This window comes from Nerophis ophidion, linkage group LG09 (genome assembly GCF_033978795.1).
Source record: "Nerophis ophidion isolate RoL-2023_Sa linkage group LG09, RoL_Noph_v1.0, whole genome shotgun sequence".
Taxonomy (NCBI): domain Eukaryota; kingdom Metazoa; phylum Chordata; class Actinopteri; order Syngnathiformes; family Syngnathidae; genus Nerophis; species Nerophis ophidion.
Genome location: NC_084619.1, coordinates 45,788,812 through 45,807,954, shown reverse-complemented (window position 1 = coordinate 45,807,954; position 19,143 = coordinate 45,788,812). Strand labels below are relative to the sequence as shown.

Here is a 19,143-nt window from a genome sequence, read left to right as displayed (position 1 = left end):
TATATATATATATATATATATATATATATATATATACAGACAGTATATGTGTTGGCTCTTCTCTCCTGTGGATTTAGATCTAATTATGAGCTATATTTTTGGTAATTTTCTTAGGTTATAAAATAATTTAAATCACATCACATCTAAATAATATCAGTACAAATATTTTAATTGATACACCTGACTGATGAAAGACTTAGGGTATGCGTCCGTATCTTCCTTACAACAAGCTGACGTTGGCTCTCAGGATGTATAAGATAGGACCAAGACCATAAATGGAAAATATAGACTAAAATAAATGGATTGGTTTTAATTGGAATCAATCACAAACCCTCAAACAGGATGTGTGAAAGTAATACTAATGATTTGCGATTTGACTTATCGTGTAGTCTTTACATGCAATTACGATCATACTAACAGTGTTGGGCAGTCGAGGCGCTACAAGTAGCAGATGGTCGAGGTTAACTAAATTTCTCACTTGCGTGGTTTTCCAAGGTATTTTGTACACCTTAAACACATATCTACCGTGTAACAACACTTACCTGTCCTCTTGCCGACCACAACCAGTCATAGACTGATTAAAAATGTGCCTGCCAATTATCTGATGGTGTAGCCACGATGGGAAAGTGAAACTGCCACACTTAGATATAATAGAACAAAGTAAATATTAATTTCAATGTTTACTGTGCAAACTCAAAAATAAGCTCTTGTCTATGTCCAACACGTATTTGAGGACACACTTTCAGGTATTTCCAGAAATTAAAACAGTTTTGCCTATCATTCACAGTCCTTATGTAGGACAAGAACACGTTTTTATTATTTTATGCATTCTAAATATTAAATACATGCGATCAAAAGTCCGCTTACAATGGAGCTAATGGGAGTCACTCTATTCTGCCGATTAAGCCCTTATAAAAACATCCCATTACCTCCATTAATAAGTTTTACAAGTAACTTGCCCAACACTGTATACTCATTAGCGGTTAGCATGTAGACCACAGTCAGGAGATCCGGGTTCGTATCTCAAATTTTACTTCCAGGTTTTTTCTGGGTACTCCTCCCACACAAAACATGCAGGCGGCACTTCAGAAAACCATTGTCACTAAATACAGTTCGTCGCAACATCTGTAAGTGCAAGTTAAAGCTGTACTATGCAAAGCGAAAGCCATTTATCAACAACATCCAGAAACGCCGCCGGCTTCTTGGGCCCGAGATCATCTAAGATGGACTGATGCAAAGTGGAAAAGTGTTCTGTGGTCTAACAAGTCCACATTTCAAATTGTTTTTCGAAATATTCGACACCGTGTCATCCGGACCAAAGGGGAAGCGAACCACCCAGACTGTTATTGACGCAAAGTTCAAAAGCCAGCAACTGTGATGGTATGGGGGTGCATTAGTGCCCATGGAATGGGTAACTTGCAGATCTGTGAAGGCACCATTAATGCTAAAAGGTACATACAGGTTTTGGAACAACATATGCTGCAATCTAAGCGTTGTCTTTTTCATGGATGCCCCTGCTTATTTCAGCAAGACAATGCCAAGCCACATTCAGCACGTGTTACAACAGCGCGGCTTCGTAAAAAAAGAGTGCGGGTACTTTCCTGGCCCGCCTGCAGTACACGCATGTCTCCCATCGAAAATGTGTGGCGCATTATGAAGCGTAAAATTCGACAGTTAGAACTGTCAACGCTTCTGTACAGTAGCTACTACAAACTCCCAGATACTAAAGCTTTGCTTGCTCATCGCCTTCTAAACCCTCTATTTCAGCTTGACGTAAACCTCTGGAAATGTGAACCTTGCGTGATTGGTCGGCTTTTTTTGAATGCAGAATTGTCAGTATGGTTCTACTTTATCCTCCCTGCAAAAATATATTTTTTTAATTCAACGCCTTTTCCTCCACTTTCAGAGCAACATAAACAACAAGAAAAAGCAAGTTCAGTAGAAACTGTGTGACTGTTGAAAAGCCGAAACTGTACTAAAATGCTAACAGTTAGCATGCGAGCCAGATAGTGTCAAGAAACAAAATGTTCCAGTATATATATATATATCTGTCAAATGAGCAAAAAAGTTAGCCTGCTAACATACTAATAGTTGACATACCAATTGTTATCCCGCCTAAAATAAAGTATTTGATTCAGAGGTGTATACCTGCAAAAATAGCTAAATAAAAGCTAGCACTCTAACATGCTTATCACAGAGCAATTTACTGAGCTAACAATCTATTTGCGCATGTTCCCTATTTGCAACATGCAACCATAACTTTATTTCGTGCTACTCCAGTTTTACGACTCAGTCATAAAAAAATAATACAAAAACAAGAGAGTGTGTGCATTCAAAGTATTTGGATAGCCAAACTTATTTTTGAAAGAAAGGACCTTTCAAATTTTCTGCATGAAAATATTAACATGTTAACGTTACCAGTATTAGCATTCGCCGAATTTTGGCTATGGCATATGGCTCTGCCTTGGCCTCGAGGTGTAGCTTCAACCAGTTTGCTCGGGCAGGAAGCGTCTCTCACTGCTCCATCTACAGAAACCTTGTTACAGCGTTTACTTCCTCTATAGATACTCAAGTGTGGGCCTCATGCGCTGTTCGGCGCAGAACCGAGCCTCACTGAACCTCAGAAAATTATCGATTTCTACCAAGACTTTTGGCCTTTTTGAGGTGTAAATAGTCACAAATGAGATCAGTTTATTAGTGAAGATCCCCATTTGCTGTGCTCTTAAAAATTACAAAACAACAAATACCATAGCTTTTGCCCATAGTCCACAGACTATTGGATATTGGACTCTTAAGGTCCTATGTGGCAGACAGCTCCAATGCATATGTTAGAAAAATATCTACGGACCTAAACTTACCTTCTCCCCTGCTTGTCCTTTAAAGCCCTGGGATCAATTACAGCAGACACATGCAAGAATGTGTAAAGAGAGACACAGAAGAAAGAGAGAGTAACCAGTGTTAGAGACATGGAGAGGGCCTGGGGGCATGCAGAAAACTTGCCAAGTCAAGGTTAAAAACACTCCTGGCTACTATTTGTATATCCAGTCTGCACTTAATGGCTTCAAATTCAATCCGTAAATATTTGTGCTCAAGAAGATGCAATGTGTCAGAAATTAGGTATTTTGTGGGAAGTGCTGAGTACGTACTGAATAATTATGCGATTTAAGGTAAGGAGGTACAGATCCATCCCTCAAAATAAGTACAATCTGGTATTGATCTTGTAGGGCTAGAAGGTACTTAGCCTAAGCCTAACACGTTTTTTTTTTTAAATGTCTATAAGAGGTACCTAATGATAAATGAAATCGCCCAAAAGGTCAAAAATTCACCCAAAAGGGCTGCGCCGTGGCCCCATTCCTGTATTGTTTTAGTACATTTTAGATCTTTTAGAGCACCAGGACTTTTGGGGTATATCCATTTTATCCTGTACTTGGGGACCGTGGTACTATTTGGAGTGCCATGGCCCCAATGTTTTTGGGGACATGTCGGGTAATAGAGATGCGCGAATAGACAATTATATCATCCGCAACCGCATCACTAAAGTCGTCATCCACCCGCCATCCACCAGAACCAACATTTCATCAAAGCCACACCCGCCCGCCACCCGCCCGTTGTTACATATCTAATATAGACGATGCAAGGCATTAGTGAGGTTAGAAAGTGTAACTCCCTCCAAATAGCACAGACACAATGGCTTCCTTGAAGTGATTTATTTGAAGGCTTACTTTCCCTTCAGATTCACCGTGAAAACTGTAATAAATAAAGCACTTTACAAACGTAAAAATAATAACATGCATAGCATGTGGATCAAACATTTTACCAAGTAAAATACCAACAAATGACCAACAAATACCTCGTAGGCCATACCCGAAAGTAGCTTCCTTACATCCGTCGACAGACCAAACGAGACACTTCAAAATAAAAATATGCCCACGTACTGTTTCAAAGAGTGCTGCTCGTTTTTCGTATGTGTGTTAATTTAACTATTTATAAATGGTTGATTTCTATAGGCTAGTAAGGTAAAGTGTTGTACCTGACAAGTTTGGGCTACCTTGCGTCTGCAGCTTTCATCAGAGGTGTCACGTGATGTTAGCGTGACGTTGTCTGTGACGTGATATATGGATTGTACCATCAAGTGTTGTCAGGTACAACACTTTACCTACTAGCCTATATAAATCAAGCAATTATAAATACACGTCAGTAGGCTAAATGAACCTGTTCAACATAATATTTAATTATGTATAATGTAGCGGCTGGCTACGGGGTGTTAGCCAATGACTTTGGCTGGGGGGTGGGACTTCCGGGAGAGATAGGGAAGTGACGTTATCGACAGGAAGTGAGAGTTCGCGTTGTCCCGGGAAAAGCGTTAGAGGCATGAGAGCTGTTGTGTGGTTGTATTACATCTTGTGCAATAAAGACAAGACAAACGAAGAAGTTTTATGAGCCTACATTCCTGGGATTATTTTAATATATATTTCCGAATTGGTTCAACCGCCACCCGCCCGAATCTATTTAAAATAAATTTTTTCGTCATGTCACCCGCCTGACCCGCGGTTTATCCGCCAACTCCGCGGTTGTGACCGCAAACCGCGCATCTCTATCGGGTAATAAAATGTGCCCCAAAAAGACCCAGGCCCCAACTCATTCGAGAAACTTGTTTTTCGCTTTACTCTGCCAAAGGTGTAGATGTTAAATGTGTTCTAAAGCTGAATTACAAAAAGGAGAAGCTGTTTATGTTGATGCCCCTCGGACTGGGTGAATGATTTGACCAAACCGAAACGGGGCTATTGACATAAACAGGGACAACTTCAAGAGGTTGCACTGTAATAATACAACACATAACACCCTCTAATACTGAACAACTTGAAAGGATGAAGTCCCTCAGCTCTTTATGAGAGGAGGATGCTTGATGCTCGGCTCTATACTTGCACTTAATATTAATTGGACATTTATATATAAAATGTACACACATTTTAAATAAACAGTGACTGTTTGCAGTATTAATTGCATTGTGCTATTTAAATTATTATTATTATTTTTTTTTTAATTAGGGGTGTGCTGATCTAGCAGATATTGAATATTACTTCAATGCCAACAAAAAACTGATTATATCAGACTGTGTCTAAAATCTCTAATACTAGCACTCCATTATGGGCAGTCCATTACAGACTCCCAAACTGTTTTCCAGCAGCGCCCGGATCACAAAAACATCTGCCAAGTGTCATCAATGCAATGTAGTTTTCTCACGGACATCAGTACAGAAATGTGCAAAAATGCTCCGATGAGTTTCTAATCCTTGCCTCTATGGCAGCAAATAAAGTGAATTTCTTCCAAGTATCCTGACAGGACGAGGAAAAGCGACACCCCTACCCGAACCAGAGAAAACCGGTGACAAAATGCTATGCTAACCACTAAGCTAGCTTTAATGTAACACAGCAAAACTTCAGTTGAAGTGCTTAGTTAACTTTAACAGACGTGTAGCCCCTGAGCAATCGTGTTTTGGTCGGTTTGCTTTTGTCACAGTACTCACTCACTCTCTCACTCACTCATCCCATGGCCTAGGAGGCCGTATGGGTGTCATGGTGGATGCTTGGGCAGTCAGGGATCTCCAGCGCTGCGATCTTCTGCTGTTCGTAGCAGGGTTTGGAAGCTGCAGCCAGTCCATTCTTTGATGTTGTCCATCCGGGCCTTTCTCTGCCAGCCTCGTCTCCGCTTCCGCTCTACTGTTCCCTGCAGGATGGTCTTTGACAGGGAGCTGTGCCTTGTGACATGGCCAAACCAGGTCAGCTTGCGACGTTTAACTGTTGAGAGTGGAGGTTCCTGTTCGCCAGCATGGGTAGTAACTAGCTGTCTAACATAATCATTTGTCCGGTGTTCACTGTATGATATATGTAGCATTCTTCTGTAACACTTGCTTTCAAAGGACTGTATCCTGCACTCAGTGTCCGCTGTGAGCGTCCAGCTCTCACAACCATAGAGTAGGGTGGAAAGAACAAGTGACTTGTAGAGTCTGACCTTCACCTGGAAGCTGATGGTAATGCTTTTCCATATACTGGTCAGTCTTGTCATGGCTGATGTTGCTATGCCGATTCTTGCTCTGATCTCATTTTGCGGAGCTGCCATCTTCACTCACAAAGGACCGAGGTACTTAAAGTCCTTTACTTCCTCCATGGTTTGTCCATTAAATGTGATATTTGGTGGTAGTAAGAGATTGTGACTGTTGACCAAGATCTTGCTCTTCTCTGCACTTATCTCCATTCCATAAGCTCTGGCCGTCTCCTCCAGTCTGGTGGTCAGTTCCTGGAGTTCAGCCTGACTTTTTCCCATAAGGTCGATGTCATCCGCAAAGCGAAAGTTGGAGATGGGTCTCCCTCCGATGGTAACGGAGGTGTGGAATTGTTGGAGTGCTTTTTCCATGATGTTCTCCAGCAAGACATTAAATAGGACAGGGGAGATGGGACAGCCTTGGCGGACACCAATAGATGTTTTAAAAGGTTCTCCAATGCTGTTGTTTATGAGAACTGCACTGCTTGAGTCTGTGTAAAGTGCTTGGATGACCTGTATGAGATTATTGTCAAAGTTGTAGTTTCTGAGAACCTGCCATAGTCCTTCATGCCAGACATGGTCAAATGCTTTTTTAAAGTCAATGAAGTTGTGGTATAAGTTGTGCTGGTGCTGAAGGTGCTTCTCAATCAGTAGTCTGACATTGAAGATCTGTTCTGTGGTGCTCCGTTTTGGTCTGAATCCAGCCTGTTCCTCGGAGAGGATTTCCTCTGCCTTGTTCCTCAGTCTATTCAGGATTATCCGCAGCATTACTTTGCTAGCGTGACAGGTGAGGGTGATGGTTCTGTAATTTTGGCACTGCCTTGAATTCCCTTTCTTATGGAGGGGGATGATAAGAGATTGGGTCCATTTTTGGGCCCACTGCTTGGTTTCCCAAATCTTTTGGCAGATGTGTGTCAGCGCAGTTATAGTGCTTGGCCCCCCATGCTTCCAAAGCTCTGCCTGGTGATTTGCCGATTTTTAGGCTCTTTATTGCCTCCTCTACTTCACCTTGCAGTATTGGTGCATCCTTGCATTCGCCGTTGGGCTTCATGGTATTGGTTAGTATGGTGGGGTCTGGTGATATTGTATAGTTGTAGTTCCTGGCAATACTCTATCCACCGTTGGGTTATTTCTGCTTTCTCTGTTAGTAGAGATCCATGCTTGTCTTCTATTACTGTGGCTATAGGTTATTGTGTCCGTCAGTTTCTTCAGCGTTGCGTAGGCTGCATTACTGTTGCCCTGCCGTATCCCTGCATCTATGCTTTCACACTGTTCTGTGATCCACTTTTCTTTTGCTTCCCTTATTATCTTCCTGATGTTTCTGTTCACAGAGGTATGCTGCTTAGCTGCCTCTGGGTCATCCTTCTTTGTCTTTTTGAGGGCCCTTCTGAGGTCACATTGGTCTAGGATGTCATCAGTGATCCATGGTTTGTTGTTCTTCCTGTCCTTCCCTAGTACTTCAGTTGCTGATTCTATGATTGCTTTCTCCATGTTATCTGTCAGTGAGTCTTGTACTAAGATAAGTGTTGCAAATTTCCTTTCTATGTTTGCCTCAAATATTCCTGCAACTTGTGGGTCTTGTGAAGTGAAGTGAATTATATTTATATAGCGCTTTTCTCAAGTGACTCAAAGCACTTTACATAGTGACACCCAATATCTAAGTTACATTTAAACCAGTGTGGGTGGCACTGGGAGCAGGTGGGTAACGTGTCTTGCCCAAGAACACAACGGCAGTAACTAAGATGGCACAAGCGGGAATCGAACCTGCGACCCTCAAGTTGCTGACACGGTTACTCTACCAACCGAGCTATGCCGCCCCGTCTTGAAGTCTGTCTAGACTAAATCTAATGCCTGGGTTAGTGGTTTTTTTTGGAGTCTTCAGTTTAAGTTTAGGCGTCTTTAATACCTTATCGTGGTCACTACCTATGTCCGCACCAGGAAATGTTCTGGTTCGGTTTTTGTTGATGCTTGACTTGAACCTTTGTGGCGTGAGTATTAGTCGATTTGGTATGTATCTTTCCGTTCGTTGCATGCCAGGTTGTTCTCCGAGAGGTTTTATGTGGATACAGTGTATTGGCTACAGTGAGCTTGTGGCTTTTAGCAAAGTCCAGAAGTTGCAGTCCTGTGTCGTTTGTTTCACCTAGCTCCGCTGTTCCTCCCCAGTGGTTGTATGCATCGGTACCTATTTTGGCATTCCAGTCTCCTTTGATGATTAGAAAGTCCTTCTTGGGCCTTTTCTTGATGGTGTTCCCTAGCTACTCAGAGAAGGTTTCAACTGCTTCATCATCATAATTGGGGCAAACACTTGAATGATGGTTAAACTCATGGGCCGCGCAGCGCTTCGGATGCTGATGAGCCTGCTGGATATAGGTGTGCAGTTGATGACTGAGTTTATATTGCTTTTGTTGACAATAACACCAACTCCATGTTGATGTCTACAGTCCTCTCCGCTATACCATAGATTGTGGCCTTCTTCTGTGGTAGTATCACCACAGCTAGTCCAACTGACCTCAGCCAAACCAAGGATGTCCCATCTGTATCTGTCTAGTTCATGGCTCAGTTCCTTCACTTTCCCAAAAGCATTCAGTGTGCGGACGTTCCATGTCCCTACAATGGTGTCATTCTTTGAAAGGCTGGGTGTTGACGTTGATCTTGATCTTGTCCCAGTAGTAAACTTGTCGCCCCCACCCTGGGGCAAGGGAGTGGGTAGCGCGGTCGTTGTTTTTCAGGGCCTCGACTGATCCGGCATGTAGAAACTTGACTGTTTTTCCATCATGACATTTCATTAGGCAAATACGCCTGGTGGTGCCTATCTCCTCTCCAAGTTCTTACCGGGGGGCCAACGAACCACTGGCGACGTTTGTCTAGTTCAGCCTGCCGGTCGAAGCAGTTTATCGTGGTGTGGCCGCAGAAATTCTGCTACTTGGAGCCATAAACAAGAGCTGGGTGTTGGTGAGGTCCAGTAAGGTTTCAACCAGCAATACAGCTGCGACCGTATCATCCTTAAAGGTAGTACCTCTCCCTTCCACCCCAACACAGTCAGAGTCCACATTCAACTTATTCCAATTTTCCCGAATATGCACATTTTTTTAAGGTGGCAGTCATAAAATATTTGTGATACCGGCAATAATAAAATGATGTGAATTTGTGAGCACAAACAAAGAGGAAGCATAGCTTTCGATGACTTCTGGTCGCTCTATTTACTTCCACTTAGAAAAATGGCTTTTATAGTTGAAAACCTGTGAGGTGTGATCACATTACATTCATTCTATGACTAGGCTACTTGTTTATGACCACCCAGGTTTGTACAATATTTGACACAACTCTCCCTAAACCAAATGTGTTCTTTTTGACTGATCTATCATAAAGGGGCATTATTAACATTTCCACTGCTTATACCATTGCTCATAATTGGTTAAACTGTCAGGTGTAAATGTTTTCAAACATACATTGTGGAAATGTTCTACTTGAATTAATGGCATCAACAGAAAATTACTGGGATTTGTGGTGCACTGACTACATGACTGTTCTCGTAAAATATTCACAGATGTTTAATACAGGCGGTCCTTGTGTTGACTTGACTTGACTTGACTTTATTTATTCATGCTTGCAGTGGAGCCAAGGCCCCACTGAAAAAACAGCTGAACTTTACAATAGATATCAAACAAACAACAATAAAAAATTAAAAGAACAAACAGTATTTTTAAAATTTTGAACATCCTCAGGGCAGCAGTAGCATGGAAACTGTTAGCAGTCTGGTATATAACTATATTACTTATTTAATTAGTGTCATTATACAGTTTAATTGCTGCATGCAGGGTAGAGTTTTTAAGTCTCTTTGTCTTTGCTCTGGGCTCGGGTTCAGCCAGCTTATGTTGGTTCCTCAATGTCCTGGCAGTGCGGCTGCCTCGTGTTGGAGGTAGCAGGTCATGCAAAGGATGTTGCTCATCATGCATATCCCTGACCAGCTTCACTGCAGCCTCCTCTCTCCTGGTCTGGAGTGATGGTAGGGGTTGTGAGATGTTTCCAGCTCTCCTTGTAATGATTTTACAGGCACGTTTCTGGACTCGCTCTAGCTCTGCCTGTTGTTTTTTGGAGCAGCCCACTAAGAGCACTGAGCTATATTCCAGACACGGCCTGATGAGAGTGGTGTAGATGGTAACAAGGTCGTTGGTAGGTAGTCCATGTCTCGCCATGACTGTGAGGTAGTGCAGCCGCTTGGAGGCGGTTTTTATTGCCTTCTCGATGTGCACATCTCCAGTGAGGTTTTGGTCGAGGTGGTAACCCAGGTACTTTGTTGTTTCCACGACAGGGACCTCCTGTCCCCCCAACATCAGTGCAGGAGGTTGTGGTGGATTACGGGCAAAACATATTCGGAGTTCTACTGACTTCTTCCCGTTAAGTATAATTTTTTTATTTGCTGCCCATTCGTCCAGCCTTTGTGCCTCCTGGCACATGGTTGTGTCTGACATGATGCTGGATATAGGGATCGCTCTCGATAGCCCGATGTCGTCTGCATACCCCACATCAAGGGTGTCCTCAAACACAGCATTCCGGCTGGCCATGTAAAGGAGGAAGACATATGGGGAGACAACACCCCCTTGTGGTACCCCAGATGTAACTTCAATCCAGGGGCTATGAACTCCATTTGCCACCACTCTGTCTCCTTCCTGAGATGTAACTATGGAGCCAGGCTGTCAGATATGGGCACAGTCCTAAGTCCAATATGTTTTGCATCAAGATGCCATGGTCAATTACATCAAAAGCTTTTGACATATCTGCCAACAGTACTCTCACCATCGTTGGTTTGGAGTCGGTTTCGGAAAGCCAGGTGTGCATTGCCCTGACTAGAGCCGTTGTTGTACTGTGCTTAGGCAGATATGCATATTGATTTTTTTACACGTCCAGCACGGTTGGCATAAGCTTTTTCAACACAAAACGTTCTATGGTTTTCCCCACACAAGAAGTTAGTGAGATAGGACGCCAGTCTGAGATTGAGCCAGGGTCTTGGCCTTTGGGTATGGGACAGACATTTGACTCTTTCCATACATCGGGGACACACCCCTGTTGGAAAGAGCAGTTGGCCAGATGTGTGATGACCGGTGCCAGGTCTTCTGCATGTTCTTTCAGCAGACAGGTGGGAATGTCATCCGGCCCACTTGCTTTCTGGGGGTCCAGCCGAGTGAGGGCTAGCTTCATCTCACCAATGCTACAGATGTCGCTATGGGTTGGTCTTGGTAGGGGATATACACAATAGGGTGTTGCTTTAGTCCACGACTCCGCAAAGAAGTTGTTCAGGGCTTCTGCAGCTTTGTCCTCTTCAACTTCTTGTATTTTGATTCTTCCATCAGTTGATGATTTAGCGCGTCCTAGTCCTTTATATATAAAGTCCCACCACTCCTTGGGGTTCTTTTTCTTTAGGTTTTGCATTTCATTTTCATAATATCTAATCTTTGCCTTGCGTATAAGTCTTTGGACGGAGTTTCGGATTTCTCTCCATTTTCCTACTTTCCCCCATTTATTGTGGGCTTTTTGTCTTTTCTTTATGGCCTGTTTTATTTTCTCTGTCATCCATGGTTTGTCCGCATTTGTAATTTTTTTCAGTCGCACAGGCATGCATATGTCCATTGCTGTCTGGATATAGTTGTTAAAACTTGCTGCTTTGGCAGTGATGTCCACAGCCTCATAGACAGCAGACCAGTCAGTCATAGCGATGCATGTTGACAGAGCCTCTTTTCTTTCTGTGGTCACTAATCGAGCCCTCCTCCTCTTCACCTGTTGTTTCTGCCCTGTTGTATTTACTGGGCTCAGCACCAAGCACTTGTGGTCGCTTGCACCTAGGGGGGCAAGGGTGGTTGGGGGGGCCGTAGAAGTTAGCCATGTTCGTAAAAATTAGATCTAGGGTGGCTTGCCCACATGTATGATGTTTAACTAACTGCCGAATATCGGGGTGGGAGGAGGTCAGCATTTTTGTGGGCAGTTTATTAAAATCACCACATAAATATAGCCCCATATGGGGGAAGACGCTTTAATTGTGTCTATGATGGTTATTAAATACTCCAGGACTTGGTCCTGGCACGATTTTTTTGTCTGCCCATGGTGGGTGATATGGATTTCCCACAAATATGCTGGGGGTCCGGCGCGGTTGTATTTGAACTCATGCACATTCAAAGTCATCACTCTCCAGGTCCCTCCTTCTCTTTGCCTGCAGTCTCTCATGACAGTACACGGCCACGCCCCCCCCATTTTTTCCACTTCTGTCTCTCCTAAATAGTTGGTAGTCCGTGACTGACAACAATTCATCCGGAATATTATTGTGCGCCCATGTCTCAGTAACGCATCCAATGTCTGCATCTAAAGTTTTAAGCAACAGTTCATATTCGTCAGTTTTGTTTATCAAAAACCTCGCGTTGCAGAGAGTTAACTTCGGCATGCGCGGCGTCTCTCGGTCAGGTTTAACACAACGTATTTCAGCCAGGACACTGACCCTTTTTCTTCTTTGCATGGGGCTCGGTCTGTGTCCTTCTGTAACTGTTATTTTCCGCCGCCTGTTTTTACCGGCTTTAGATCCTCGCGCACGGCTTCTTTTGCGGGCTATTCCAATGCTTCTCAGCGTCTCTTTTATGATTCCATTCAGCTGGGCTGCGTGTCCCTTCAAGCTCATTAGGAAGTGTGGAGGATATTTGCGATTATTTAGTCCTTCCATCTCGTTTGAATCCTACCGATGGCCACACACTGATGCATAGAACTGCTCCCAGCACGTTGCCTTGAAGATGTTACGATTAAAAAATACAGGAACAGCTTAAAAACACATTTAAAAATCGAAGGCACACGCCGACGACAAACACTGCGGTTGCCTTGAAGCGCCACCTACGTGTTACAACGTTTGTTGCGTTTTCGATGCACTCCCATAAGCAAAGAAGAAAGTTCGGACAATAAGTCACTACTTTTTTTCCCTTTTGACATACTTTGAACTCTGCGGCTTAAAAGACTGTGCGGCTAAAACAAACAAACAAGTAAATACACTGAGGAGGTGTTTCATTATGTATGCTATGGCGCCATCTTTTGGACGAGTTTGCTCACTGCAGGTGCTGCAGTGTCCTTCCGTAAGTAGTGTGTCGTTCAGTCTTCTAGCCATTCATAGTGTTTCTATTCATTTGGATTCTTAATTCATCACACCGACCAAAATAATACAACTGGAAATCATGCAATATGTTACGCCATACGTCAGCAACCAAATTAGCAGCCTTTGTAAAAAAGGATACAAGTAAGGAATTGTTGGTCATGTGTTCTGTAAAGAGTGATTGACTTAGGTTTGTGACTGGACTTACAATGCCGCCGAAGGAATGGAACTAATGCGTAGAGTGAGGACCTCCTGTATTGCAGTTGGCGGTGGGAACTAAAAGCCCCATATACAATCATACTGTACCCAAAAGCAGAGCCTTGTTTAATTTGTATTAACTTTAATCTCTCAACAAGTGGATATCTGGTGCTTTATAAATTGTTGGTCAAAACAATACAAAGACAATACTATGATATATTTGATGCCCAAATAGAAATGACTCACCATTCGTCCTGGAATCCCCATACTTCCTTTGTCACCCTGACCAATGTAAATTAGGAAGGAATAGGGTTTAATGTTAGAGTAGCACAAGTTGACTTGCTAAACAATAACTTGACATTTGGACGAGCCAACTCCTTGTTAACTTAAAGCCATTACAGAGCTCTTGTGTATGCCAGACTTCCTTTACTAACATAAGTAAAATGATATCAAGTGCTTTGTCACCAAATTTTTTGAGTTTGCACAAGTCCCAATGTCATGAAATCATTTTAAGGACAGTTAAAAATACTTTACTGTTAGCATGGGTCGATCATGCTGGCAGTGAAAAAGCTGTAGCACAAACACTGTGAAGGAGGCTAACATTCAATAGATTAGACAAGCATAGCCATTTCAATTCAGTTTGTTGATATATTATTTTAGACATAATATATCGGAACCTGTTTGCATTTTAGTCAAGTCATTTACACAAGGTAAACATTGTAGACTAGTAGGCTACTAGGAGCTAGCAGCAACACACCAGCTAAGCACAACATAGCACACAAGCTAAACATTCTGTATATATTGCAGTCTAAAACAGCACATTTGTCAATATAAAACAGTATCCAATAATTGAAATTTCACATTACTTTACACGTATAAAGCCTCCAAGGCAGAACCGTATTAGCAAACCTAAACCTAACACAGCCACTGGACTTGTGGACTGACCAGATACATTCTGAACACGAGTTTGATTGTTATACGAGACAACGATTGAGCTATTAGTCCACAAACACATAACGTGCATATGCAGGAGACAAGCATGGTTGGATGCTACCTCCAAAACCAATCAAGTTGGCCAAAATGAACGTTTTACATGGGGAAAGATTTTTTACGATGCCACTGGTGTGGATGTTAAATGTTTTTCAAATGTGCAGAACATTAGCCAAGAGAAAATCAAAACAATAAAGCAGGCTGACATTACGTTGCTAGAATGGCTCTCACAAACCCCCGACTTCAATCCTTTTGAACAAGGAGAGTGGTCCAACAAGCTGTCAGAATTATACAACAGGAGGGGAGGGGGCAACTACCAATTAAATTGATTTCACTTCATTTGAATGGGTGACACCGTTTTGCAATACAAGCTTTTCAATGTTCGAGTTCCATCACATTATCCACTAAACTCATAACCCAATGTACAACTTAAAAAATCAACTTGTAAATGAAACTTGTAAAAATCAACATTAAACTCCAAAATTGTCATATTTTAAATCGGATTTGTACAGAATTGTGAGAAACATGAAATTAAATACTTGACCATACCAGAAGTTTCCATACATTCTCTACTGTATCATTAAGATTAAATAGAATCGTCTTTTATTTCAACGTGGCATTTTTAAAAACATTAATTGTGGTTCACAAGTTTGAATATCTCTTAGATTTTATTTTTACACATCGTAAAAATAATACAGCTTAAATATATAGACGATTCTACAAGACTCTGCAGCATCGCGTGGACATCGGGGGCGGTACCTCTGGATTGGCAGACCGGGGTGGTGGTTCCTCTCTTTAAGAAGGGGGACCGGAGGGTGTGTTCCAACTATCGTGGGATCACACTCCTCAGCCTTCCCGGTAAGGTTTATTCAGGTGTACTGGAGAGGAGGCTATGCCGGATAGTCGAACCTCGGATTCAGGAGGAACAGTGTGGTTTTCGTCCTGGTCGTGGAACTGTGGACCAGCTCTATACTCTCCGCAGGGTTCTTGAGGGTGCATGGGAGTTTGCCCAAACCAGTCTACATGTGCTTTGTGGACTTGGAGAAGGCATTCGACCGTGTCCCTCGGGAAGTCCTGTGGGGAATGCTCAGAGAGTATGGGGTATCGGACTGTCTTATGGTGGCGGTCCGCTCCCTGTACGATCAGTGCCAAAGCTTGGTCCGCATTGCCTGCAGTAAGTCGAACACATTTCCAGTGAGAGTTGGACTCCGCCAAGGCTGTCCTTTGTCACCGATTCTGTTCATAACTTTTATGGACAGAATTTCTAGGTGCAGTCAAGGCGTTGAGGGGTTCCGGTTTGGTGACCGCAGGATTAGGTCTCTGCCTTTTGCAGATGATGTGGTCCTGATGGCTTCATCTGACCGGGATCTTCAGCTCTTACTGGATCGGTTTGCAGCCGAGTGTGAATCGACCGGAATGAGAATCAGCACCTCCAAGTCCGAGTCCATGGTTCTCGCCCGGAAAAGGGTGGAATGCCATCTCCGGGTTGGGGAGGAGACACTGCCCCAAGTGGAGAAGTTCAAGTACCTAGGAGTCTTGTTCACGAGTGAGGGAAGAGTGGATCGTGAGATCGACAGACGGATCGGTGCGGCGTCTTCAGTAATGCGGACGTCGTACCGATCCGTTGTGGTGAAGAAGGAGCTGAGCCGGAAGGCAAAGCTCTCAATTTACCGGTCGATCTACGTTCCCATCCTCACCTATGGTCATGAGCTTTGGGTCATGACCGAAAGGATAAGCTCACGGGTACAAGCGGCCGAAATGAGTTTTCTCCGTCGTGTGGCGGGGCTCTCCCTTAGAGATAGGGTGAGAAGCTCTGCCATCCGGGAGGAACTCAAAGTAAAGCCGCTGCTCCTTCACATTGAGAGGAGCCAGATGAGGTGGTTCGGGCATCTGGTCAGGATGCCACCCGAACCCCTCCCTAGGGAGGTGTTTAGGGCACGTCCAACCGGTAGGAGGCCACGGGGAAGACCCAGGACACGTTGGGAAGACTATGTCTCCCGGCTGGCCTGGGAACGCCTCGGGATCCCCCGGGAAGAGTTAGACGAAGTGGCTGGGGAAAGGGAAGTCTGGGTTTCCCTGCTTAGGTTGTTGCCCCCGCGACCCGACCTCGGATAAGCGGAAGAAGATGGATGGATGGATATTTAATCTTAATGATACAGTAGAGAATGTATTGAAACTTCTGGTATGGTCAAGTATTTAATTTCATGTTTCTCACAATTCTGTACAAATCCGATTTAGGATATGACATTTTTGGAGTTTAATGTTGATTTTTACACACACTTCTAGATATCTAGATATAAAATGTATTTACAAACCCCAATTCCCTATGAGTTGGGAAATTGTGTTAGATGTAAATATAAATGGAACACAATGATTTGGAAATCATTTTCAACCCATATTTAGTTGAATATGCTACAAAGACAACATATGTGACGTTCAAACTGATAAACATTTTTTTTTTTTGCAAATAATCATTAACTTTATAATTTGATGCCAGCAACACATGACAAAGAAGTTGGGAAAGGTGGCAATAAATACTGATAAAGTTGAGGAATGCTCATCAAACACTTATTTGGAACATCCCACATGTGTGCAGGCTAATTGGGAACAGGTGGGTGCCATGATTGGGTATAAAAACAGCTTCCAAAAAAATGCTCAGTCTTTCACAAGAAAGGAAGGGGCGAGGTACACCCTTTGTCCACAACTGCATGAGCAAATAGTCAAACAGTTTAAGAACAATGTTTCTTAAAGTGCAATTGCAAGCAATTTAGGGATTTCAACATCTACGGTCCATAATATCATCAAAAGGTTCAGAGAATCTGGAGAAATCACTCCACGTAAGCGGCATGGCCGAAAACCAACACTGACTGACCGTGACCTTCGATCCCTTAGGGCACTGTATCAAAAACCGACATCAATCTCTAAAGGATATCACCACATGGGCTTAGGAAAACTTCAGTAAACCACTGTCACTAAATACAGTTTGTCGCTACATCTGTAAGTCCAAGTTAAAGCTCTACTATGCAAAGCGAAAGCCATTTATCAACAACATTCAGGGCCCGGGATCATCTAAGATGGGCTGATGAAAAGCGGAAAAGTTTTCTGGTGTCTGACGAGTTCACATTTAAAATTGTTTTTGGAAATATTCGACATTGTGTCATCCGGACCAATGGGGAAGCAAACCATCCAGACTGTTATCGACACAAAGTTCAAAAGCCAGCATCTGTGATGATATGTGGGTGCATTAGTGCCCAAAGCATGGGTAACTTACACATCTGTGAAGGCACCATTAATGCTGAAAGGTACATACAGGTTTTGGAACAACATATGCTGCCCTCTAAGCCCCGTATTTTTCATGGACACTCCTGCTTATTTCAGCCAGACAATGCCAAGCCACATTCAGCATGTGTTACAACGGTGTGGCTTTGTAAAAAAAAGAGTGCGTGTACTTTCCTGGCCCGCCTGCAGTCCAGACCTATCTCCCATCGAAAATGTGTGGCACATTATGAAGCGTACAATACGACAGCGGAGATCCCGGACTGTTGAACGACTGAAGCTCTTCATAAAACAAGAATGGGAAAGAATTCCACTTTCAAAGCTTCAACAATTAGTTTCCTCAGTTCCCAAACATTTATTGAGTGTTGTTAAAAGAAAAGGTGATGTAAGATAGTGGTGAACATGCCCTTTCCGAACTACTTTGGCACATGTTGCAGCCATGAAATTATAAGTAAATTATTATTTGCAAAAAAAAATAAAGTTTATGAGTTTGAACATCAAATAGCTTGTCTTTGGAGTGCATTCAATTGAATATGAGTTGAAAAGGATTTGCAAATCATTGCATTCCGTTTATATTTACATCTAATACAATTTCCCAACTCATATGGAAACGGGGTTTGTATGATCGTTGCCGTATTTTGAGTTGATCTGTTTATTTATATACTGTAAGGTGGTGATTATAACAAATCACTAGTTGGAGCAACAATCACATGAATTATATGACACCTTTTTGGTCCACCTATGTGCTTGTTCATGAGGACGCAAACCGTGGGATCCAACTTTGTGAGTTGCTAAGTCTGCAAACAAATGTAAGATCAAATGCAGCCCAGGTGCACAAAATTGGCATTTTTTGAGTTTAGGTAAATTGGTACCTGATAGTACAGATCGATTTTGGTCATTACCTATAAGGTAACACATTTGGTACTCATCCCTATTAGTTTGCATTTCAATAACAGGCAATTTCAATTAAGGATGTCTTCAAATTATTCTTATCTAACAGAGTTTCTGTGCTAAATTGGTGGAACTATTTGTAAAAAAAATTCAAATTGCTCATCCAGGTTCCCATCAATACTTGATGCCCAACACTACACATAGCTAATTATTATTTTTGAAACTGTTCAGTAGAAAGCAAAAGAGGAGATCAGCACTGAACCAATGGCTAACTACTAAGACATGCAAAGACACACAAAGACAAATGTTAAAAAAAAAGACGAGTTACCGGAAAGCCTGCTCGTCCAGGTGGACCCTGAAAAAGGAGTGAGAGAAATGATGGAACAAAAAGGACGAGGTTATCACTGACATAAAATAAACATTGTTAAGGATGTTTTGTTGAACTGAAGCATATAAGAAATATGAAATATTTGTATTCAGTGGTTTTCGGCAATCGTTATTTAACCAAGGCCAACATATTTTACATTATAATATATCGAAGGGTTGTCCTGATTTTCACTTCCTATACGATACCGTTAAGGGAGCCTTGAGTATTGGCTAATACAAATATTCATGCGAAACTA

The 19,143-nt window shown here is 42.6% G+C and overlaps 1 protein-coding gene across 1 annotated transcript in view; it reads right to left on the bottom strand.

Moving 5' to 3' along the window:
* Positions 1–18,869, bottom strand: part of col13a1 (collagen, type XIII, alpha 1) — a 151,158-nt gene extending 132,289 nt beyond the window's left edge. Inside the window, exons 1-3 of the mRNA XM_061911054.1 lie at positions 18,849–18,869; positions 13,610–13,645; positions 2,859–2,885 (exon numbers count right to left, since the gene is read on the bottom strand). Coding sequence (XP_061767038.1) covers positions 2,859–2,885; positions 13,610–13,630 — 48 coding nt within the window. The 5' untranslated portion in view covers positions 13,631–13,645; positions 18,849–18,869. The remainder of the gene's footprint in view (positions 1–2,858; positions 2,886–13,609; positions 13,646–18,848) is intronic.
* Between the last annotated feature and the right edge of the window lie 274 nt (positions 18,870–19,143).